Source organism: Perna viridis, chromosome 5 (assembly GCF_037379345.1).
Source record: "Perna viridis isolate PV_CMFRI_1.1 ecotype Kerala chromosome 5, ASM3737934v1, whole genome shotgun sequence".
NCBI lineage: Eukaryota > Metazoa > Mollusca > Bivalvia > Mytilida > Mytilidae > Perna > Perna viridis.
In genome coordinates this window covers 19,116,179-19,136,598 of record NC_142449.1, presented here as the reverse complement: position 1 = coordinate 19,136,598, position 20,420 = coordinate 19,116,179, and the positions used below count along the sequence as shown (strand labels likewise).

The window sequence follows — 20,420 nt, the reverse complement described above, 5'->3', positions numbered from 1 at the left end:
CTTGGATCAATCATACAAATATTGAGTTCCACAATTTTTCCATCTGATATAATAAGGAAAGTCTTCACATGGTACAAAATTTAAGATATCTAATGATAAAGTATTATTTACACAAATCTTGATAACAGGTTTTGCTAATGCTAAAGCATATAAGACATCTCTCCAGAAAGGATTTGTTAATTTAATACCAATTTCATTCATTTTTTCAATTTGGAGTTTAAAGACTAGTTCACCTCTGTGATCAAGTAAATTTTTCAATTAAATAGTTTGCCAATGGCCTCCAAGATTGTTAAAAAATCTTTGTACCCAACCAATTTTCAAATATGTGACAAATGATTGTAAATGGATCATATTAAGCCCACCTTGATCAAAATCCCCAATCAATATGTTTCACAGAATTTTGTCAACTTTTCCATTCCAAATAAACTTGTACAACATCAAATTCAGCTCAGTTTGGCAGGGATGTGAATAGGCAAATAAGTTTTGAAATTGCCAATGTTTTCACAACAGTAATTTTACTCATTAGAGTCAACTTCCTATGCTACCAACTTTTCAATATTTTGGCAACATTCCTGATTTTCTTTGAAAAATTGATGTCTAGTGGCTAAATCCAAGGAAAAGTCCAGGCCAAGCACTCTAAAATTTGAATGTGACCATTTTAAGTCAAAATTGTGGCACAAAAAAAAACTTTTTACCTCCAATGATAAATATATAAGTGATAGTGGATCTCCCTGTTAAGACTGAAAAAAATTGACATGTGACCATTGTTGATCACACAGCTTTTTACTATAGAGTACAGGATCTCAAACCATTTACAAAAGGATGTACCAAAATTAAAATTATTCAATGCTTTGATTAAAAAATTCCATTCTATAGAGTCGAAAGCTTTTTTCAAATCTACTACATGTACAAGTAATAGACCAGATTTATTGTGTTCCTAAGATAAATGTATGTACTGTAATGTTTCCTTTTGAGGACTCCCTGGCAATGAAAACAAATGTGTACTCAATTTTTTGATAGCAAAATTGTTTATTTTTTTACTATTTATTTTGTTATATTAATTCATTTCTACTCATAAGGAGGTTGAGGTTACCAACTGTACACAGGAAAAATTACAACATATGCTTTTCATATGATTAAAAACACCTGAAAAACATTTTTGTTTGGCATATGTTTTCCATAGTTTTAGGACCACCATCAAAAACATGTTTATGATAATTTTGCTTTAATTCATTAAACACATTTTGTAATTATACATGTTTTCATAGGACTTTGAACATGTACAGGTATATGTCTATGGAAATCATATGCTTTTATGTGTTTTGATATGCACAAAAACAAATATTTTCATATGTCCTAAACATATGGTCAGGAAATGTAGTTCATACAATAATTTATCAATTTGTCTGCCCCACGCAGGTCCGGGTGTCAAAAGAATAGGCCTGCAGCAGTGCTAAGCTTGTCGTAAAAGGCGACAAAATAGTGCTCAGTAACCTAGCTGGGGGGCTAGGCGCTCTGCCCACAGAGCACCTGGAATGTGTACCCCAGGTGGTGGAATGGGGTACCCCCGGTGTCTTGCATGCTGGGGTTGTCAGGCTATAATACGGAAAACCTGACCGCAATCCTTAGTGGTGCATCGTGTTGGGAAAGATGCCACGTTCCTAGCATGTTAAAGAACCCTACTGTGGTATTCAATAGGAGTAGGAACCCATCCCTCCCTTTTTTAGTGGCAATCTAAATTTGTCGACCCTATTGTCCTTGTGTCCTATCCCATTTTTCATTTCATTGTCATCATTTCATGTTCATTTTATCATCCCAATACATGTTCATCGCCTGAATATAGCTGAAATATTGCTGCTCGGGCGTTAAACTCCAACAATCAATCAATTTGTCTGTTTCAGGACTTGGGTACCTGATGGTAACAGTGTCTGCCCTGATGAGCTGGTATTATATTACCATGTTGGTTTGGATCATTTATTATTTCTATAACTCCTTCAAAGACCCACTGCCTTGGTCTTTATGTGATCAACACTGGAATAAAGCTGGCTGTATATATAGCAGACAGTCTGTTAACACTACAGTAAGTTAGGACATTTTTTTTCGTATAATTGTTAGGATTTGTTTTTCTGATTAATTTTCTTTTATTCAAGATTTTCATCCTGAAGGTATTTATTTATTGTACATGTGTATTCTGATTTTGCTATCTTTCAATTTTTTGTCATCATTACATCATGTCAAACATACATTCCTATTTGTATGTACATGTACTAGGATGCTTTCTTGTCATTAGCCAATCTAATAGACTAAAACAATTCTACTGATAAAATAACCAATTAAAACAATAGTGTGGTCTGCACATATTGGAATTTTAACTTTTATAATTTCTCATATGATTGCAGTAAATTATAAGATTAAAAAGCATGATTTTACTTAATGTGCAAAACTGTTTCAGTGTTTACCTTTTGTTTGTGAAAATTTGACAGAAGAGGTAAAAATAGAATGTTGTGCCAAGTTCATACATATAATGCTTCTCTGAATGTAATGGCTGGAATATGAAACAATTTATATATTTCATAGATATTTACTTACAAGTATTGTGATTACTTTTTCTCAGGAAGTTTTGTTCATTTATTATTACTTACAGGAGTTAGTTAATCTTTAGAAAGATTTTATGTAAATTGTTTTGTAGTTCCTGAACTGCAGTGATGTTTTTATGGGACACGGATACATTCCTGACAACAGTACGCATCAGTGTAATGTCTCAGGTGTTGACCTGCAAACTGCTCCAAAACAGTTCTGGCAGTAAGTTGTAGAATGATCAAAGCAAATCACTCTTGGACTTGTTCAAAAGAAAGAAAACAATAGGCTGCTTTTTTATACTGACATGCTTTTTAGATGGAAAGAGTTTTGCCTAGAAAACTTGCTGCATTTAACGAGTGAAGTATAAAGCAGATTCTAAACTTATATCATTATTCTTGACCATTTGACTAGTTGCTTGGCTTCTAAAATACCAGTATTATGTTCTCGCAAGACTGAGTCCAAGTTGCTCATTTGCTTTTGTTACTTTGTATGTATGATTTTAGTTACTTTATGTTCTTTGTTGTGTATGTCTGTTTTCCATGTCTGGTCCTTGTCCCTGGATTACATTCTTTTGATTACCGCTATAACCTTGGTTCCCTTGATTACTCTTTTGCACAAGTCCCTTTTGAAGACCTGGAATTATTTCATAGGCCTTCTACCAACTACATATACTTATAGTCAGAGAAAGAACAGACAGTTTTTCCTGTATTGTCATTGTAGACTTCTATAGATAATTTGTGACACCTTCAATATTCCTGTAAACATCATTTATGATGATTGGTTGTCATGATGATATTACTATAAAACTACTTTTATTTTATTTTCTCTTTTTAAATATTTTTGCCTATGTTTTGCATCTGCCTGTAACCTTGTCATAATGGTCCTTGTCAGAAATTGCTGGGAATGGAATAATTTCAATTTTGTTATGTTTTTTATAGGAATAATGTTTTACACATATCTACTGGAATAGAAGAATCAGGTTCTGTACAACTCCATCTGGTGGTGTGTTTATTTCTTGCTTGGATACTAGTATTTCTTTGTTTAATGAAGGGTGTTAAATCTGTTGGAAAGGTATGTTTGTTGTGTAAACAAATTTTGTTTGAACAGTTTAAAAACATAGAAAACATAGATGTAGAAAAAATTAGGTTTTATTTACTCTTAGTATCAATTAATAAATTAATTTGAGATAAATACTGTAATCTGATTGGTTAAAATAATTTTGTTATATCTCAATGGATAAAAAAATATTGACACGCCCCTATTCAGTTAAATTCAGTGCTACTTTTCTCATGTTTAAAGATATAAACATGTTTTAAAATTAATTTATAAGAATTGACAATGATAAAAATTTTGTCACTTCGCGCAATAAACAATATGCACATGGAAAATTTGTTATTTTTCAATAGACAAAATTTTTATTATTGGCAATCCTTAAATGTTTACAGATTGACATACATATATGATATTAATGATTAAATTTAAACTGCAATCATTCTATTTGAGCAACCAAAATACAATGATGGTATATCTGTTGACGGCCAGTTACAGTATACAACACTTTGGCTCCACTAATTTCCTACCCTTGCATGAACCACCTGTTTATCGTAGCTTCACTATCTGAGTCACTTGTAGATAAGTATTGTCATAAACATGTGGTATAAAAACTAACCTTGAGAGAAAAAAAAAATGATTGGGACTGCAGTAGAAAGATAATAACAGTTTTATGAACTAGAAATAAAAACATTGTATGAATTCTGCTCAAGTTAGTAAAATTATTTTCCATTTCTTCTGTATTATACACCAGGGAGTGTATATTAATATAAAGTACCTGTATACATGTATTATAGTGTAAGGTTTTCCATATATGCTGTTATTAGTTCAATACGGCTAGACCCGAACCAATAATTCAGCCTAAATGGAAAACTTTGCACAATTATGTTTTTATTGACTAGCCAGTCTAATGTCATATTGCCTAGTCCAATAGTCCAATATGGATTTCAGAAAAGACAATATGGGGATCAAAATGTTTGTTTTAAAGTGATGTTGCAGTGCAAAATAAAGGACTATCTGGCTTTATTCACTATTTATAGCTATTTCCCATTCATTGTTAAAGACAATTGCAACTTTGATTAGGGAAGTCTCGAAATTTATCATTATTTGCTCCCATAAATCCAGATGACAAAGAAAAAGCTAATATTGGACTGTTCAGACCTGGCCAATACAAATATTGTAGTAAATCTATCTGTTATGTATTAGGTCTTAAGGTTAAAAACATTGATACATGTGATTATCCTTTCAGGTTGTGTATTTGACAACACTGCTTCTGTACATTTTACTAATTATTCTTTCAGGTTATGTATTTGACGACACTGCTTCTGTACATTTTACTAATTATTCTTTCAGTTGTGTAGATGACGGCGCTGCTTCTGTACATTTTACTAATTATTCTTTCAGGTTGTGTATTTGATGCCACTGCTTCCATACGTTTTATTAATTATTCTTTCAGGTTGTATATTTGACGGCACTGCTTCCATACATTTTACTAACTATTATTTTTGTCCGGGGTTTGATGATGCCAGGATCCATGGATGGAATTATTTTCTACTTAAAACCCGACTTCAGTAGGCTGTTAGAAGTACAGGTTTGTACAATTTTTTTTTTTGTAATGTGAACAAAACAAGACTTTTAAGTTGTGAAAATACAGGGAAAAATAAAATGGAAAAAGATGCATTGAGCTAGCTAAATCTTCATGTTATCAGTTGATCTTGCTGTGTTTTTGTTTTTGCTATATTAAACCTTTTGTACATCTTATATTTTAAGAATTTACCCCCATAAAAATCTAAATGTAAAAGAATACATGTCAAATGAGTATTCAAACCTTCAGGGATGTGATTTTTCGAGGAATTTGCAGATTTCTGCTTTTACAAATCTCTATTTTACCATTACATTTTTTTCATTTTACAGTTAATTTACTGTCCCCAGACCTGTTTCTAAGTCAGAATTTACTGTTATTGTTCTTTTTTACAGTATGTTTACTTCTTATTTCGGCAGTTTAGACATTTTTGGGTGCCTTCGGAAAACCACATCTGTTTTCCATTTTGCCAATTTTAACTTCCCTTTTGTTCCTTATATCTCATCCCAGTACCTTATATGTTCAACAAATGTACAGTGTTAAGATATCTATATTTTAGGTATGGTTAGAAGCAGGACTTCAGGTTTTCTATTCCCTAGGCCCTGCATGGGGTGGCTTAATCACCATGTCCAGTTATAACAAGTTTGACAACAATTGTTTGAGGTACTATGCTTTATGATTAAGTAGTATCACAGATCAATATATGAATCTGCTATTCAATTATTTCATAAAAAACTTAAAATATTTTCTATCTCTCATTGTAAAATGTTGTCAAACTATTTTAAGATTGTTCTTGTAACGAGAATGGAAATGGTGAATATGTCAAGAGACAACAATCCTACCAGGATGAAAAATGTCAGCTCAAGGCCACCCATAGGTCAATGATCAATGAGGAAATTCTCACACCACAGGGCAGGCTGTAACTGGCTTCAAAACACAGGTTCAGTAAAATATTCTATATACTCCAGCAACATAAAGTGAACTGAAAGTGAAAATGAAACAATACATACAGTGGCCAGAAATTCCTGACCAGGGACAGGTGCAAGAAATGTGGCGGGTTTAAGTACTTTTGGGTGATCACAATCCTCCCTCTTTTAAATCTGGCCACTGTGGAATAAATATTGCTCAATTAAATACACCGAAAATCTCCAAACAAAGGACTACTAGCTGTTCAATGACATACATCCTAGACAAATACAAGTACTTACTGGTATGCATTATTTAGTATTTAGTTAATATTTGAAAGCTTGGTTTATTTTACAGGGATGCCTTACTTGGAACACTGGCTGACTCTGTGACTAGTTTCTATGGAGGTTTTGTGATATTTGCCATACTTGGTGCTATGGCATATGAAGCTAAACTGCCGATAACAGAAGTGGCTACATCAGGTATATAAAAAAATATTGAATGGATATGAGGTTCTATGCTTACTTTAACCCAGGGAGGTGCTATATGTGTTTGTAGCAACAGTGAGGTATAATGTATGTCTACTTACAGGGTTTTATTTACCATTTGATTATCATCGATATATTCGCCTTGTTTGTAAGACAAGCAACAATTTTTAGAAGTATTAAGAAGTGTGTTTTTCTTCATAATTGACCTGTTATATGTCCCCAGTATGTAAAAATGGCCCTTGGAAGACTGTTATAGGCCTCTGCATTGCCTTGGACCATTACAGTCTTCCTTGGACATATAACTGGTCCATTATGGAACAACACATCTATTAATTCTATGATAATAAAAACTTGGCATCTATGAATTTTTTAGTTCCCATGCTAGTCAGTGCATTCTCATTGATATCTGGATAATAACTTGACTAAAAGTGATATGGATCATTGTATTGTGATGTGTCATGCATTAATTTTACCAGACCTATTTATTTGTATGTTTTAGCCATATTTTTACTCTGAAGTCATGTGACTTCTGTCTTAAAACCATCTGATGTCAGTCAAAAGGACTTCCGGTTGATAACCCCATTAAAAGTACTTCCACCGCAAAAGAGATCCGGCAGAAGAAATTAAAATGTATCAAATTGATTATTTCATATAAATACATTGCCCGTTTTTACAGTATATGATTGAAATTATATTTTACATGATTGATTGTCAAAGAAAAATTCAAATACATATATAGAAGTTTGATCTATATTTTATTAATGCCTTTGATATCCATAAATGGATTCCACGTGATTGGCAACGATTAAAACTAAAAATAAGTTGTCAAGATTACACATTGAGGAACAAAATAAAAATGAAATGAAACAAAAGAAAACAAGTAATTTCTTTAAAAAAGTTAGACGATGCAGTAAAATTTTATTCTTCAAACTTCTAACTTTCTGCATTTCTTTCAAGAAAATAACACATGGAACGCAATTTCAAATTTTCAATACAGATTTTTCGAAAACGTCGCTTAGTTTTCAGTATTTGGATCAGAATTCTGATCGGGTGACTTGCGTTTTGATAGAAGAGCATCCTTAAGGTCAAATGCAAAGCTTTACCAACTGTGTCAGAAAAAAAGAAAAAGAAAACAAAATTTAAATTGAAATTTTGAATCATCAGTATTGTTTGGATGTGTAGTTCTAGTAGTGGTGAAAGCGCTGACCCCGTTGTAAATAATTAATCTTTTTGGAAATACAGAAAAAGCAAATTACTATCAGCATATTATAAGTTTTTAAAATACCTATAAATATCTCACGACTTCCGAGGTTCAATGCCTTCAGCGGTTTGATGTGTTTTTTTATTATGAATCTTAAATGCAATTTACACTCTACTGATTGTGAAACTCTTCATAGAGTTAATGTTAAAACACAAAGTTCAGGATTTTACAGGTCATTTCTATAGAATACAGTGAAAAATACAGATTGTCATCAAGTAGTATAAACAGATTTGTTATAAGGGTTGTAGCTGGAGCCACTTTGATTCTTGTTACCAGTAAATTCTTGTACTGTATTTAATTGGAATCAAAATTCAGATTTATATCAAGCTTGAAGGGTATTTCCATACTTGCTCCAACTTTTCAGGATTCCATTCTGTAGTCATATCTAACTCAAAGATATATGAAGTTTGAATGGTATGTCCATACTTGCCCCATCTTTTAAGGATTCGACTTATAGCCATATCAAGCTGCACCCAGAGAAGCATTTTATTTGTTTATGATGAGTGAAAACCTCACATATGTCATTAGTTGTTAGCAATGTGGTTCGATGTTGAAGAGTATGTACATGTAAATAATATTTTTTTTAAAAAGAATCTGATGACAAAATGACTTAAAAAGGTCTAATGTAAACTGAAGTTGATAGGTCAAAAGGTAATGGAAAAATGTTTAGTGTTTCAGAAAACAGATTTGTTTAATATAATGTATAAACATGTACAAAAAAAACATAAACATAGAAAAATTATTCTGAAATGAAATGAAGATAATTTCAAGAATATTTCCCTGTATTCAATGTAATATGACATGTTTTCTTATAATCTAGGTCCAGGACTAGGATTAGTAGCCTATCCAGAAGCTATAAATAAACTACCAATGCCACAAGTCTGGGCTGTAATCTTTTTTCTGATGTTACTCTTCCTTGGAATAGACAGTCAGGTAATTAACCTATATTGCCAAGAACTTAGTAACAGTTAATATTGGTACAGATTTTCACAAAACTTGATCTCACCATAATTGAGCCTTAAAAAAGCAATTTTTTACAACATTTCACATGGATTCTGTAGGGAGTTTTCAATATTTTGGTTTATAGAATATCTTGTAAATTTGTATAAAGAACACTTAACTAACATTCTTTCATTTTTAAAAAAGAAAATTTGAGTTCACTGAACTCCATTTCTTGGTATAAAAAAACTAAAATTCCTATTCCATTTCTTAGAACTTTTTCCACTTTTTCGTTATATCAAACCACAGTTACCATTTTAATATGCATCTGATGAATAAGCCTACTTTCTGAGTGTTTAAACCTGTAATGTACAGGAATGAAATTTCTGTTTTGTGCCATAATATTTGAAGATTCATTGAGCTCCTATGTTATTTTAAGATATTTTTTAATAATTGAGAACAAATCTAAGGTATTCTTGTTACTTTTTTGTGTTTGGTTGCTTTTAATATAACAGAGGTTTTGTGTGTTTTATCAAGTTTAAAAAAGTTTACAGTAAAATGTGATATTTTTAATGTGTTAACAAAATATTGTTTTTAGTTTACTAAAAAAATTTTCACATTTTTAGAACAGAAAAAGACAAATCAGAAGAATTTAATTTGGTTTGTTAGCAAGTCTTATTCATTTATGTGCGAGTTTTGTTCATCTATTTCAGTTTGGTACATTTGAGACTGTGTGTAGTGGATTAGTAGATGCCTTCCCACATAAGTTAGGAAAGAGAAGGATGTTACTGACTGCCTGTATATCATGTCTTCTCTTCTTGTTAGGACTACCTTTCACAACAAATGTAAGGAAGTGTAGAATACAGACTCCAATTCAGATGATATTGCATGCATTTATTAATGGGATTCTGTCTTTTTTACCTAATGTCTAATTACAGGGATGATTTTTTTCCACTTTTTAGCAGAATTCCGCTATTTATAATCTGGATTTTACTGTTACGATTCTTTTTGTACTGTATATTAACTTCCAATTTTGCCAATTTCCACTTCGTTTGTATACCTCTTAAAATCACCCCTGTAATTATCACTTTGCCATGTGGTGAATTATTTTGCCATTTCTTATTTTGGCAGATATAAGTGGTACACTTAGAACTTAAGCCCAGATCGAATATTTTACCAAATTTATTTTGGTAATTTTGACACACTGCTGAAATATGGCAAAATTAGCACTGTGCAAAAATTACCTGCTTTACTGTTTCTTTGCGTAAGTACTGTTCATGAGGTTGACTTTTTTCAATTGTTTTTTAATTGAAACAGTATACAACAGACCTCTTCATCAATGATCTATAGAAAAATAAATAGTTTCCTGTCTCAAACTCTTACTGGTATTGCTATGCTCTTCATTATAGGGTGGTATGTACCTGTACCAGATTGTTGATTGGTATGCAGCTTCCTTATGTGTAATGTTAACATCATTTTTGGAATGTATTATTATAGGATGGATTTATGGTTAGTAGAAGTTCTCATTCAGTTTCCTATTATACTGGTACTCTTGTTTTCTGAATTTAAAATCTTCTGTTTCAAGTTTAATTGATGAAACCAAGATTTGAGGAAAATACCCATGAGACAACAATGTAAGCCACTGAGTTAGGATCAGGATAAAACAAAATAGAACATTATAGTCTTCAACATGTAGAACTCAATGTTGTCAGCTTCATTTGTCTTCATTATAAAAGTTAAAATTGTTAAAAAAAACCTCTCAACTGTTTGACAATATCTTGTTACAAACAAGATAAAATTAAACAGTATACTGTATTTATTTTTTGCATAATGTTTTGTTTTGGCAATCTCAGGGTACTCTGATATTTATATGTATATCACTCAAATTTTAAACAGTGCGGGTATATATTTTTAGTTGTTTAAAGGGTAACAACATTGTCCACTTTTTTGTTAGAAAACATAAATATTGTATACTATCATATTACAAAAAGTTTGAATTTCTGAATGTAGGTGCAGATAGGTTTAGTAGAGATATCCAGTTAATGCATGGTAGAGGTGCTCCATTAATCTTCAGACTTTGTTGGTGCATTATAACTCCTTCTATCATGCTGGTAAGTTTAGAGGCTGGTACAGTGCCTAGGAAGCAATAGTTAATTTTGGTGAAATAACCATTGAAAAGTGTATTGCCCAAAAAGGGGATTCTTATAAAGAGTAATATGCTAGCAATGCTTGAAAATATGGTAAAGATGAGATGGCAAATTGGTGCTTCTTAAATACGTTCTTTTTTAATGTGGCCTGACTTACATGCACAAGTGGAAATAATGAAAATTTTTGTTTGTCGCACGATTGAAACATGGCATCAGCACAGCATGAATACTGCTTATAAGTCAACTTCATTTTAAGGAAAAAGATCTTTCGATGAGATTTAATTGAAGGCATTAATCATATTACTATGTTTTACCAGAGACACTTATAATAAGTCTTTAAAATAAACACAACCCAGTTTCTCCCAATGACTTGAACAGCAACTTTTGCATTTTTATTCATTTGTTTAAATGAACACTTTAAAGTTTTACATTTTTTTGTCTGTTTAAAGTAGATAAAGCCTATTAAATTATTTTCTGTCATCTTGCAAAATCATACAAGCATATATATTTTCAATTAACAACCGACCATCATATGTTTTACTAGAACAGCCCTAACACTCAATTATCTCAAATTCAAGTATGATGACCTATGTTTTTTATATTATAATTCTTAAGTATTTTCATTCAAGGTCATTTTTAAGAAACACTAGGAAGATCTACCAGAAATATTAGGTGTAATCTACATTAACTTTTTATGTTCAAATATTTTGTTCTATTTTAGATAGCTTTTATTATGACATTAATCCAATATAAGCCACCAACATATGAAGGGTATGAGTATCCAGCTTTTGCCAGGGCATTAGGGCTCTTATTGGCTGTTATTCCATTAATTCCACTACCTGTCCTAATGGTTATACAGTTAGTTAATACCCAAGGATCATTTATTGAAGTAAGTAATGTAAACTTTGAAAATAATTATTCTCCCACTTTGAAGAAGATTACCCTCGTCCATCTGTCCTTCACACTTTTGTAAGTATAATTTTAATGTGTAATTATTTATCTCAGTCACTTTATATTTTGACACAAGTTTTACATACAATGTAAGTGTGCCATATCATGGGATTTGATATCAGACTGAAGCATCAACATGTTTGACTACTTAGTTGTGCGAGAACATCACTAGTTGGCATTGGCTTACAGATTTCTTGTTGTTTGAATGTTAATATCCTGTCGGAACAGATATTGTAGAGATATTATCTGTTCTCACCTGCGTCACCAACAATGACAGCAGGTCTGGTAGCCACTCCACTAAGTTAGTCCGTTTATTAGCCCATGCATCTGTCCGTCATGCTTAGGGGAACTTATATTGTGTAATCTTTAACTCAAAAGGTATTGAACCAATATTATTCAAACTTAGCATAGTGATTATATACATATAGAACATGTGCACATTACACTGCAGTTTTTTTTTAATTTGCGTAGTGTTGATATACATATTGAAGTTACTGACTAAAATATATATAAAGGTGACACTGGTCAAGACATGTATTGGTCTTGTTCTATAGTCTTCCTTAATTCCTTATTAAAATCATAAATACAATTTATTTTCAAAGTAAAAAAAGAAACAAATATTTACTTTGTAATGGGTAGCAAACCATTTTATTTCCTGTCTAAAATAAACCCCTTGTTGACTTAACATTAAGTTCAGTTTAGACAGGTATTCACCAAGGTTCAACATGCATTAAAACTTTTATATGGAGATTTTTTAAATGTTTGCCTTAGACAGGTTTTCAGATTTTTCGGGGTTGGGTTTACCGGTATATGGTTTTTCAGATTTTTCGGGTTGTGCTTAGACAGGTTTTTAGATTTTTCAGGATTAGGATTTAGACAGGCTTTCTGATTTTCCAGCTCATTTACTTTTGTTACTTTGTATGTATTGTTTTAGTTACTTTGTGTTCTTTGTTGTGTTTGTCTGTTTTCAATGTCTGGTCTTTAACCCTTTTGATTTCCGCTAGAATCTTGGTTCCTTTGATTACTCTTCCAGGATTAGGTTAAGACTGATTTTCTGATTTTTCAGGGTTGGGTTTAGACAGATTTTCTGTTTCAGGGTTATGTTAAGACAGGTTTTCAGATTTTTTTAGGGTTGGTTTAGACAGGTATTTAAATTTCAGGGTTGGGTTTAGACAGGTTTTCAGATTTTTCAGGGTTGGTTTTAGACAGCTTTTCAGATTTTTCAGGGTTGGATTTAGGCAGCTTTTCAGATTATTCAGGATTGGGTTTAGGCAGCTTTTCAGATTATTCAGGGTTGGGTTTAGACAGGTGTTCAGATTTTTTTAGGGTTTGGTTTAGACAGGTTTTTAAATTTCAGGGTTTGGTTTAGACAGGTTTTCAGATTTTTCAGGGTTGGGTTTAGACAGATTTTCTGTTTCAGGGTTATGTTAAGACTGGTTTTCAGATTTTGTTTAGGGTTTGATTTAGACAGGTTTTTAAATTTCAGAGTTGGTTTTAGACAGGTTTTCAGATTTTCAGGGTTGGTTTTAGACAGGTTTTTAAATTTCAGAGTTGGTTTTAGACAGGTTTTCAGATTTTTCAGGGTTGGTTTTAGACAGCTTTTCATATTTTTCAGGGTTGGATTTAGGCAGCTTTTCAGATTATTCAGGGTTGGGTTAATACAGGTGTTCAGATTATTCAGGGTTAGGTTTAGACAGGTGTTCAGATTATTCAGGGTTGGGTTGAGAAAGGTTTTCAGATTATACAGAGTTGGGTTTAAACAGGTTTTCAGATTATATACAGGGTTGAGTTTAGACAGGTTTTCAGATTATATACAGGGTTGGGTTTAGACAGGTTTTCAGATTATACGGTTAGGTTTAGACAGGTTTTCAGATTATACAGAATTGGGTTTAGACAGGTTTTCAGTTTATACAGTTGGGTTTAGACAGGTTTTCAGATTATACAGGGTTAGATCTGGTCTTTGTCCCTGGATAACATTCTTTTGATTTCCACTAGAATCTTGGTTCCCTTGATTACTCTTCCAGGATTAGGTTATGACTGGGTTCTGATTTTTCAGGGTTGGGTTTAGACATATTTTCAGATTTTTCAGGGTTGGGTTTAGACAGGATTTCTGATTTTTCAGGGTTAGGTTTAGACAGGTGTTCAGATTATACAGAATTGGGTTTAGACAGGTTTTCAGATTATACAGGGTTGGGTTTAGACATGTTTTCTGATTTTTCAGGGTTAGGTTTAGACAGATTTTCAGGTTTTTCAGGGTTGGGTTTAGGGTTGGGTTTAGACAGGTTTTCAGATTTTTCAGGGTTGGGTTTAGACAGGTTTTCTGATTTTTCAGGTTTAGGTTTAGACAGGTTTTGTGATTTTTCAGGGTTGGGTTTAAACAGGTTTTTAAATTTCAGGGTTAGTTTTAGACATGTTTTCTGATATTTCAGGGTTGGGTTTAGACAGGTTTTCAGATTTCATGGTTGGGTTTAGACAGGTTTCACTGTATGTTAATTTTTTTATTAGATTGTTATTGATTTAATTACTATAAACTTGATTTGATATTTCAGAGAATAAAAACATTGCTTGAGCCGTCAAAAGATTGGGGGCCCCATCCAAATCATCTACGAGAGAACTATCAACATTTATATTACAGGAAGTCCACTTTGCTTTCATTACGTACAAATCTTCTAGGATCTCCAACACACAAGTTATGATTATATGACATAATCCATATATCTTATAATGTGTATAAGTAGATAAATTGTTATTGCTAGATCTTGCTTCAATTGTCAAGGGAGCAATCATTTCACTTATAATGTGGTATCAAAATCAGAATAATTTACAACGATAAGGTATAGATTTTGTCATTCAAATAAATAGCTAAATGATTGCTCCCTCCTGTAGACTTGGAACTGAATATCTGTTTATTACATTGATTTCTTTTTAATTTTCTTGATCTTCCTAAGATCTTGTCTCTGGGAAATATAAATGGTATATGAGGATAACTTAAGGAGGTAGACCTGGGGTAAGGGACATAACTCTTAAAATTCATTCAAACATTGGTATTCAACATTTTACATCAATCCTATGTAAGCATCTAATTAACTTGGATTCATTTTATTCTGCTTCAAACAAAAGCTTGAGAGGCTTTGGTGAAATTGTGTATAATACAAACATATCACTGATTTCATGAGTTATGTCCCTTGCCCTAGGACTACCTCCTTAAAATAATCCATTTTTCACCATTACTTAGAAAATTAAATTCTTAACTTTGCTTAAGCTTGTTATTATTGTCTTGGTTTGGTATACATGTATTTCATTTGTTTTGTTTTGCTTATGTTTTTATTTTATTTTGTGAAAAGAAATTATTTTTGTTGTTGTCTTATTTGCTTTTTATATTTTTCATTGATTTTATTAAAAATAAGTCTACATTTTACCGGTAAGCATTTTTATTAACTTAAGTTGATCTTTACAGAAAGCATAATAAAATCAATTTAAATTATCATACATGTGATTTGACAATCAAATACAAATGTAGAACATTATTTTCATGATAAGTAAAAAAATGTGTGAAAACCAAGAGAGTATGGTATGACACTTTCCGTACCCCACCACACAAAGATGTAATGTATAATGTGATATCCTCTGAATGGTTGGGTGTCTGTCCATCTATCTGTCCTTCCCCTGATGGTTTCTTGATGATAACTTAAAAACATATCAATGAATTTTAAGAAACTTTGCACAAATTTTTAGTTCTTGGTAGAGATTCCTCATTCTTCGTAAGAAATAATTCCAAATCATCCTCCAAATATACAGAGGAAGATGTTTACAAAATGCTGGAATTTTTAATCAACAACATATTTATCCAGTGTGGTGGACATGTTTTTCAACAAACAGTTGGCATTCCAATGGGAACAAATTGTGCTCCTTTACTTGCTGACCTATTCCTTCACTCTTATGAGGCTGACTTTATAGCTGATCTGATCAGAAAGAAAGAATATTGTTTGGCTAGATCCTTCAATCTCAGTTTCCGCTATATAGATGACGTATTATCTTTAAACAATCCTAATTTCGAGGATTTGATACATCCCATCTACCCAAAAGAACTTGAGATAAAGGATACTACAGACACTGTGAAGTCAGCCTCATATCTTGACCTACACTTAGAAATCGATGATAAAGGAAAACTATTGACCAAACTTTACGACAAACGTGATGACTTTTCATTCAGAATTGTCAACTTTCCTTTCATCTGTGGCAACATCCCTTTGGCTCCTGTGTATGGAGTGTTCATATCACAACTCATACGTTATGCCAGAGCTTGCCGAAACTATGCAGACTTTTTGTATCGCGCTAGAACTCTAACAAATAGGCTTCTGGAACAGGGTTATGTTGCTTCAAGATTGAAGTCATCACTACAGAAGTTTTATGGTCTTCATCATGAACTCGTGGATCGTTATGGTGTATTCATCAGCACCATGAAAACTGATTTATTCAACAGGTCATAGTTATCCTTTCCTTGTTTGTCTACCCCGGACTTGACTTTTTATGAGCAAGTCGGCGGGTGTTTCTAGAAAAGCAGAGGACGCTTACCCTACCGGTGCACCTGGTCCATGCTCCCAGTTTTTAGTGGAGTCAAAGTTGCTCATTTACTTTTGTTACTTTGTATGTATGATTTTAGTTACTTTATGTTCTTTGTTGTGTATGTCTGTTTTCCATGTCTGGTCTTTGTCCCTGGATTACATTCTTTTGATTACCGCTATAACCTTGGTTCCCTTGATTACTCTTTAGTACCATAAAATATGGGTTATGTTTAATGTTCAGCAAAATCTGAAATGTAGTTTTTGAGTTTTTAACATTTTTTCTCTGTTACTTGGCAGTTCCATTTATGTCCAATTTTTAGTTGGGGTAACAGAATGTTTTTGCCCTTACCTTTAAATGACAAAGGCATTTATTTAGACTGCCATCAATATGTTCATGTATATTCATAAATCTTTTGATCAGCTGAAACATGTAACTATTAATGAAATTGTTCTCTCATTTGGTAACCAGTTTCAGCATTATGATTTGTAAAAGCTCCATTGCATATTTAATAGTTCCTATTTACCCAATTTTAAAAATGTTGAAGATTGTGGGGACATCTATTGCCTATTGACACTTAATGCTGTGAAGATCTACTCAATATTTATGTTGAGTTTTATTTTGTGAAGCTGTGTTCTAGTTAAGAAATGTACCTTGAGTTTATTTATTGAAACCTTACTTGTAAAACCACATTTCATTGGTTTGAGGTCAAAATGACAGTGCATGGATCTTTTTCCACAGTTTAATTTTACCAAAATCTAATTAAGTCAGAAGTTTTTGTTTTGAAAAATCTGTAATTTGTAAACAAAAATTATTAATTAATATTATGTTTTATTGACTTCATTAGATTTTGTTAGCATTGCTTTTGGACTTTTTCAATTTTAACTTAGCTTATTCATTTTCCTAAGTTAATATTTTTCCAGTTATTTCAGTATATGGCCACTTTGTTTTTCTTGCTTCTTTTTCTGTGCAATAGAAGCATATAATTCCACCTTTTTTAATTTTAAATGTAATAATACAAAGACTAGTCACAATTTATTACTAGCTTGATAATTATAGGCTGACTGAATATTAATGACTGTGTTGGAATCTTGAAAATTTTTGTTTGAAAATCATGCAGACTTTGTCGTGTGATTCCAAGAAATGAGTTGCTAAGATGTATTTATTTTCTTTGATAACTGTGAAAAACAATTTCTGAGATGAACTTTAACATTTGGTTTGTTTTCCTTTCTGTTGAAAGGTTGATTTTACTGATTATTACTAATACTTGTATAGAGAAATTTGACTGATACATGTATAGAGAAAGTTTTTCTTGTACTTCTTTAATGTATCTATTATTTTAGACCAAAATATGATTTCAATTTTTATACCAACTTGAAACGTTTGTGGTAAAATGAGATCATTTCTGGACAATAACTTGAAAATAAGTGTCTTTCAATATTGTACCACAGGTGCCACATTACAGCATGAAGGCTTTAATTGGTTTTTGGGGTTGTGACATGAAACATTTGGGAATGAGAAACCAAAAGCAGTAACAAGAATTTTCATGATACCTAGACAATAACTTGAATAATTGTGAATTTATCTCTTTGAAATTGTACCACAAAATGCCATACCATTGATTTTTTTCGGAATGTGACCTGAACTCTTTAGCCATTAGGGTAGAAAAAGGGGCAGAAACAAGCATTTCCTTGATGTTCTGACAATAATTTGAGTAAAAGTGAATGGATCTCTTTAAATTATACCATGAAGTGTTAAACTTTAAAAGGAAGGACTTGAACAGTGTAGGAATGAAGGTTCAAAATGGAATGAAAAGCAAGCATTTTCCCATGTTTTGGGGAAGAACCAGTCCTATCTTACCCTGTATTTTGATTTTTATATTTTGGATTTAGTGTTCAAACCTGTAACTGTAGTTTGGGTTAATTATATTTAAAAAAAATTGCATATTGAATGTTGTGTTTATAATTGCAGAAACTATTCAGGGTGAATACTGGGTCATATCAAGCTGGGCCCTGCAAAGCATTTTATTGAAATACATTTTGTATAGAAACATTACAGCTTCCCTGAAGGAACTACAACCCTATTGTGTTTTTATATGTCTCACTAAATAAACTCAATGAGTACCTCAGAGATTTTCAGCAATATATGTTATTATTAATACACACTTCATGTAATTTGTTTGTTTATTTGTTTTATTGTTGGGGTTTAACGCCTGAGCAGCAATATTTCAGCTATATTTAGGCGTAGAACATGAAGTAGATGATAAAATGATGATGAAATGAAAAATGGAATGGGACACAAGGATAACGGGGTCGACAAACTTTGATTGCCACTGGAAATAGGGAGAGGTGGGTAAGGTCAGGGAATGTAGCCTCCAGTGGCGGAGAATACCACAGTAGGGTTTTTTAACATGCGAGGAACGTGGCGTCTTTCCCAACACGGTGCACCACTTTGGTTTGTGGTCAGCTTTTCCGTATTATAGCCTGACAACCCCAGCATGTAACACGCCAGAGGTACCCCATTCCACCACCTTGGGCATACAACCCAGTTGCTCTGTGGGCAGAGCGCCCTAGCCCCTGGCTAGGGATATGAGCACTGTTTAGTCGCCTTTTACGACAAGCTTAGCGCTGCTGCTGGCCTATTCTGTTGACACCAGGACTTGCACGGGGCTCATGTAATTTGTAACTCCCACTTAAGTTTTTAAAGGACTTGGACCAACTTTCCAGATATTTTGTTCAAAGAAAAGTATTTACGAGTTAATGCTATAATTAGGCCATTTGATAATGCCACAAATGCATTAGTACTTTTATGTATGTGTATATGTTTTTATTTTTATATGAGCTATTTATGATATATTTGGTAGTGTACCCATCTCTGTAAATGTAGTTTAATATATTTTTTTGCTATAAATTAAGATAAAATCCTGTAATTTGATTGAATAAAATTTTTATTATCCATGAATTGATTTCATGGGAAATGCAGAGATTCAGACTTAGTATTTTATTATAATTTTGTTGTTGTTTTTTTGTTTGATTGACAAATTGATGCATTTTTGCTACTTTTTTTATAGGAAGTGATGATATATTTTTTATACCCCTACTTTGCAGGGTGTATGTAGTGATCATAGTGTCCGTCTGTCTGTAAATCTGTTTCTGTTTTTTTGTATTTTGATTATAAGTATGCTGGGATGGAAAGCAAGGGTTTCTTTAAGTGTGCTGGAATGGAAGGCGAGGGTAAAAAAATAACTAAAATAATACATACAAAGTAACAAAAGTGAACAAGCAACTTGGACGCCACTAAAAACTGGGACATGGACCAGGTTCACTGGTAGGGTAAGCATCCTCTGCTTTTCTAGAAACACCCACCGAGTTGCTCATAGTTTATCCCCCATAACAGTTGTGTCCAATATGAATCATGTGTCCAGGTAAGTCCTCAAATGTAGAGGGTTCAACTTGCAGGGGGGTATTAGTCCCATTAGGAGTATGTCAAAATTTATTTAAGGTTTTGAATATTTACATGTAAAGTTAAGGTGTACATTCATGAGTATTATTGTGAAAAAGGATATCAATGTTTGTATTTTTATTTACCAACCTCAGGGTATCATGATCACACATATTTTCTGTATTTTGTTTTATATGTTGCTTCCACAAACTGAATAAAAAAATAAGTTCAAGTTTTTTGTTTTGCATTCAAATCTTTTAAATCTGAAATAAAGGTTCTGAGTTGTATTTATTAATGTTAAGAGCTTGCAATTGTAAGCAAGCAAAACTCCTTCTAAACTGTTCAAAGTATTTTTAACTAAACTTTGTATGAAAGATGTGAAGATGTACAATATGAAGATGATGACTGTATCTCTGGAGTTTACATACTGCAGGGTTACAGCAGAAGTGTGAAGCTACCACTTATGAGCCTGCCTGCAGAATGTTAATATTAAGTATCATATACATGTACCA

At 32.4% G+C, this 20,420-nt stretch overlaps 1 protein-coding gene across 5 annotated transcripts in view; it reads left to right on the top strand.

Annotated features, from left to right (window-relative positions):
* LOC148616400 (sodium- and chloride-dependent glycine transporter 1-like) overlaps positions 1–20,140 on the top strand; it is a 45,098-nt gene extending 24,958 nt beyond the window's left edge. For all 5 annotated transcript variants that reach the window (XM_088583406.1, XM_088583405.1, XM_088583407.1 and 2 more), the window contains 12 exons: positions 1,902–2,080; positions 2,690–2,802; positions 3,519–3,651; positions 5,087–5,221; positions 5,772–5,875; positions 6,476–6,600; positions 8,688–8,800; positions 9,520–9,651; positions 10,216–10,315; positions 10,817–10,917; positions 11,675–11,842; positions 14,454–20,140. In XM_088583406.1, the coding sequence (XP_088439532.1) occupies positions 1,902–2,080; positions 2,690–2,802; positions 3,519–3,651; positions 5,087–5,221; positions 5,772–5,875; positions 6,476–6,600; positions 8,688–8,800; positions 9,520–9,651; positions 10,216–10,315; positions 10,817–10,917; positions 11,675–11,842; positions 14,454–14,600 (1,550 nt within the window). In that variant the 3' untranslated portion in view covers positions 14,601–20,140. The remainder of the gene's footprint in view (positions 1–1,901; positions 2,081–2,689; positions 2,803–3,518; positions 3,652–5,086; positions 5,222–5,771; positions 5,876–6,475; positions 6,601–8,687; positions 8,801–9,519; positions 9,652–10,215; positions 10,316–10,816; positions 10,918–11,674; positions 11,843–14,453) is intronic.
* The last annotated feature ends 280 nt before the right edge of the window (positions 20,141–20,420 follow it).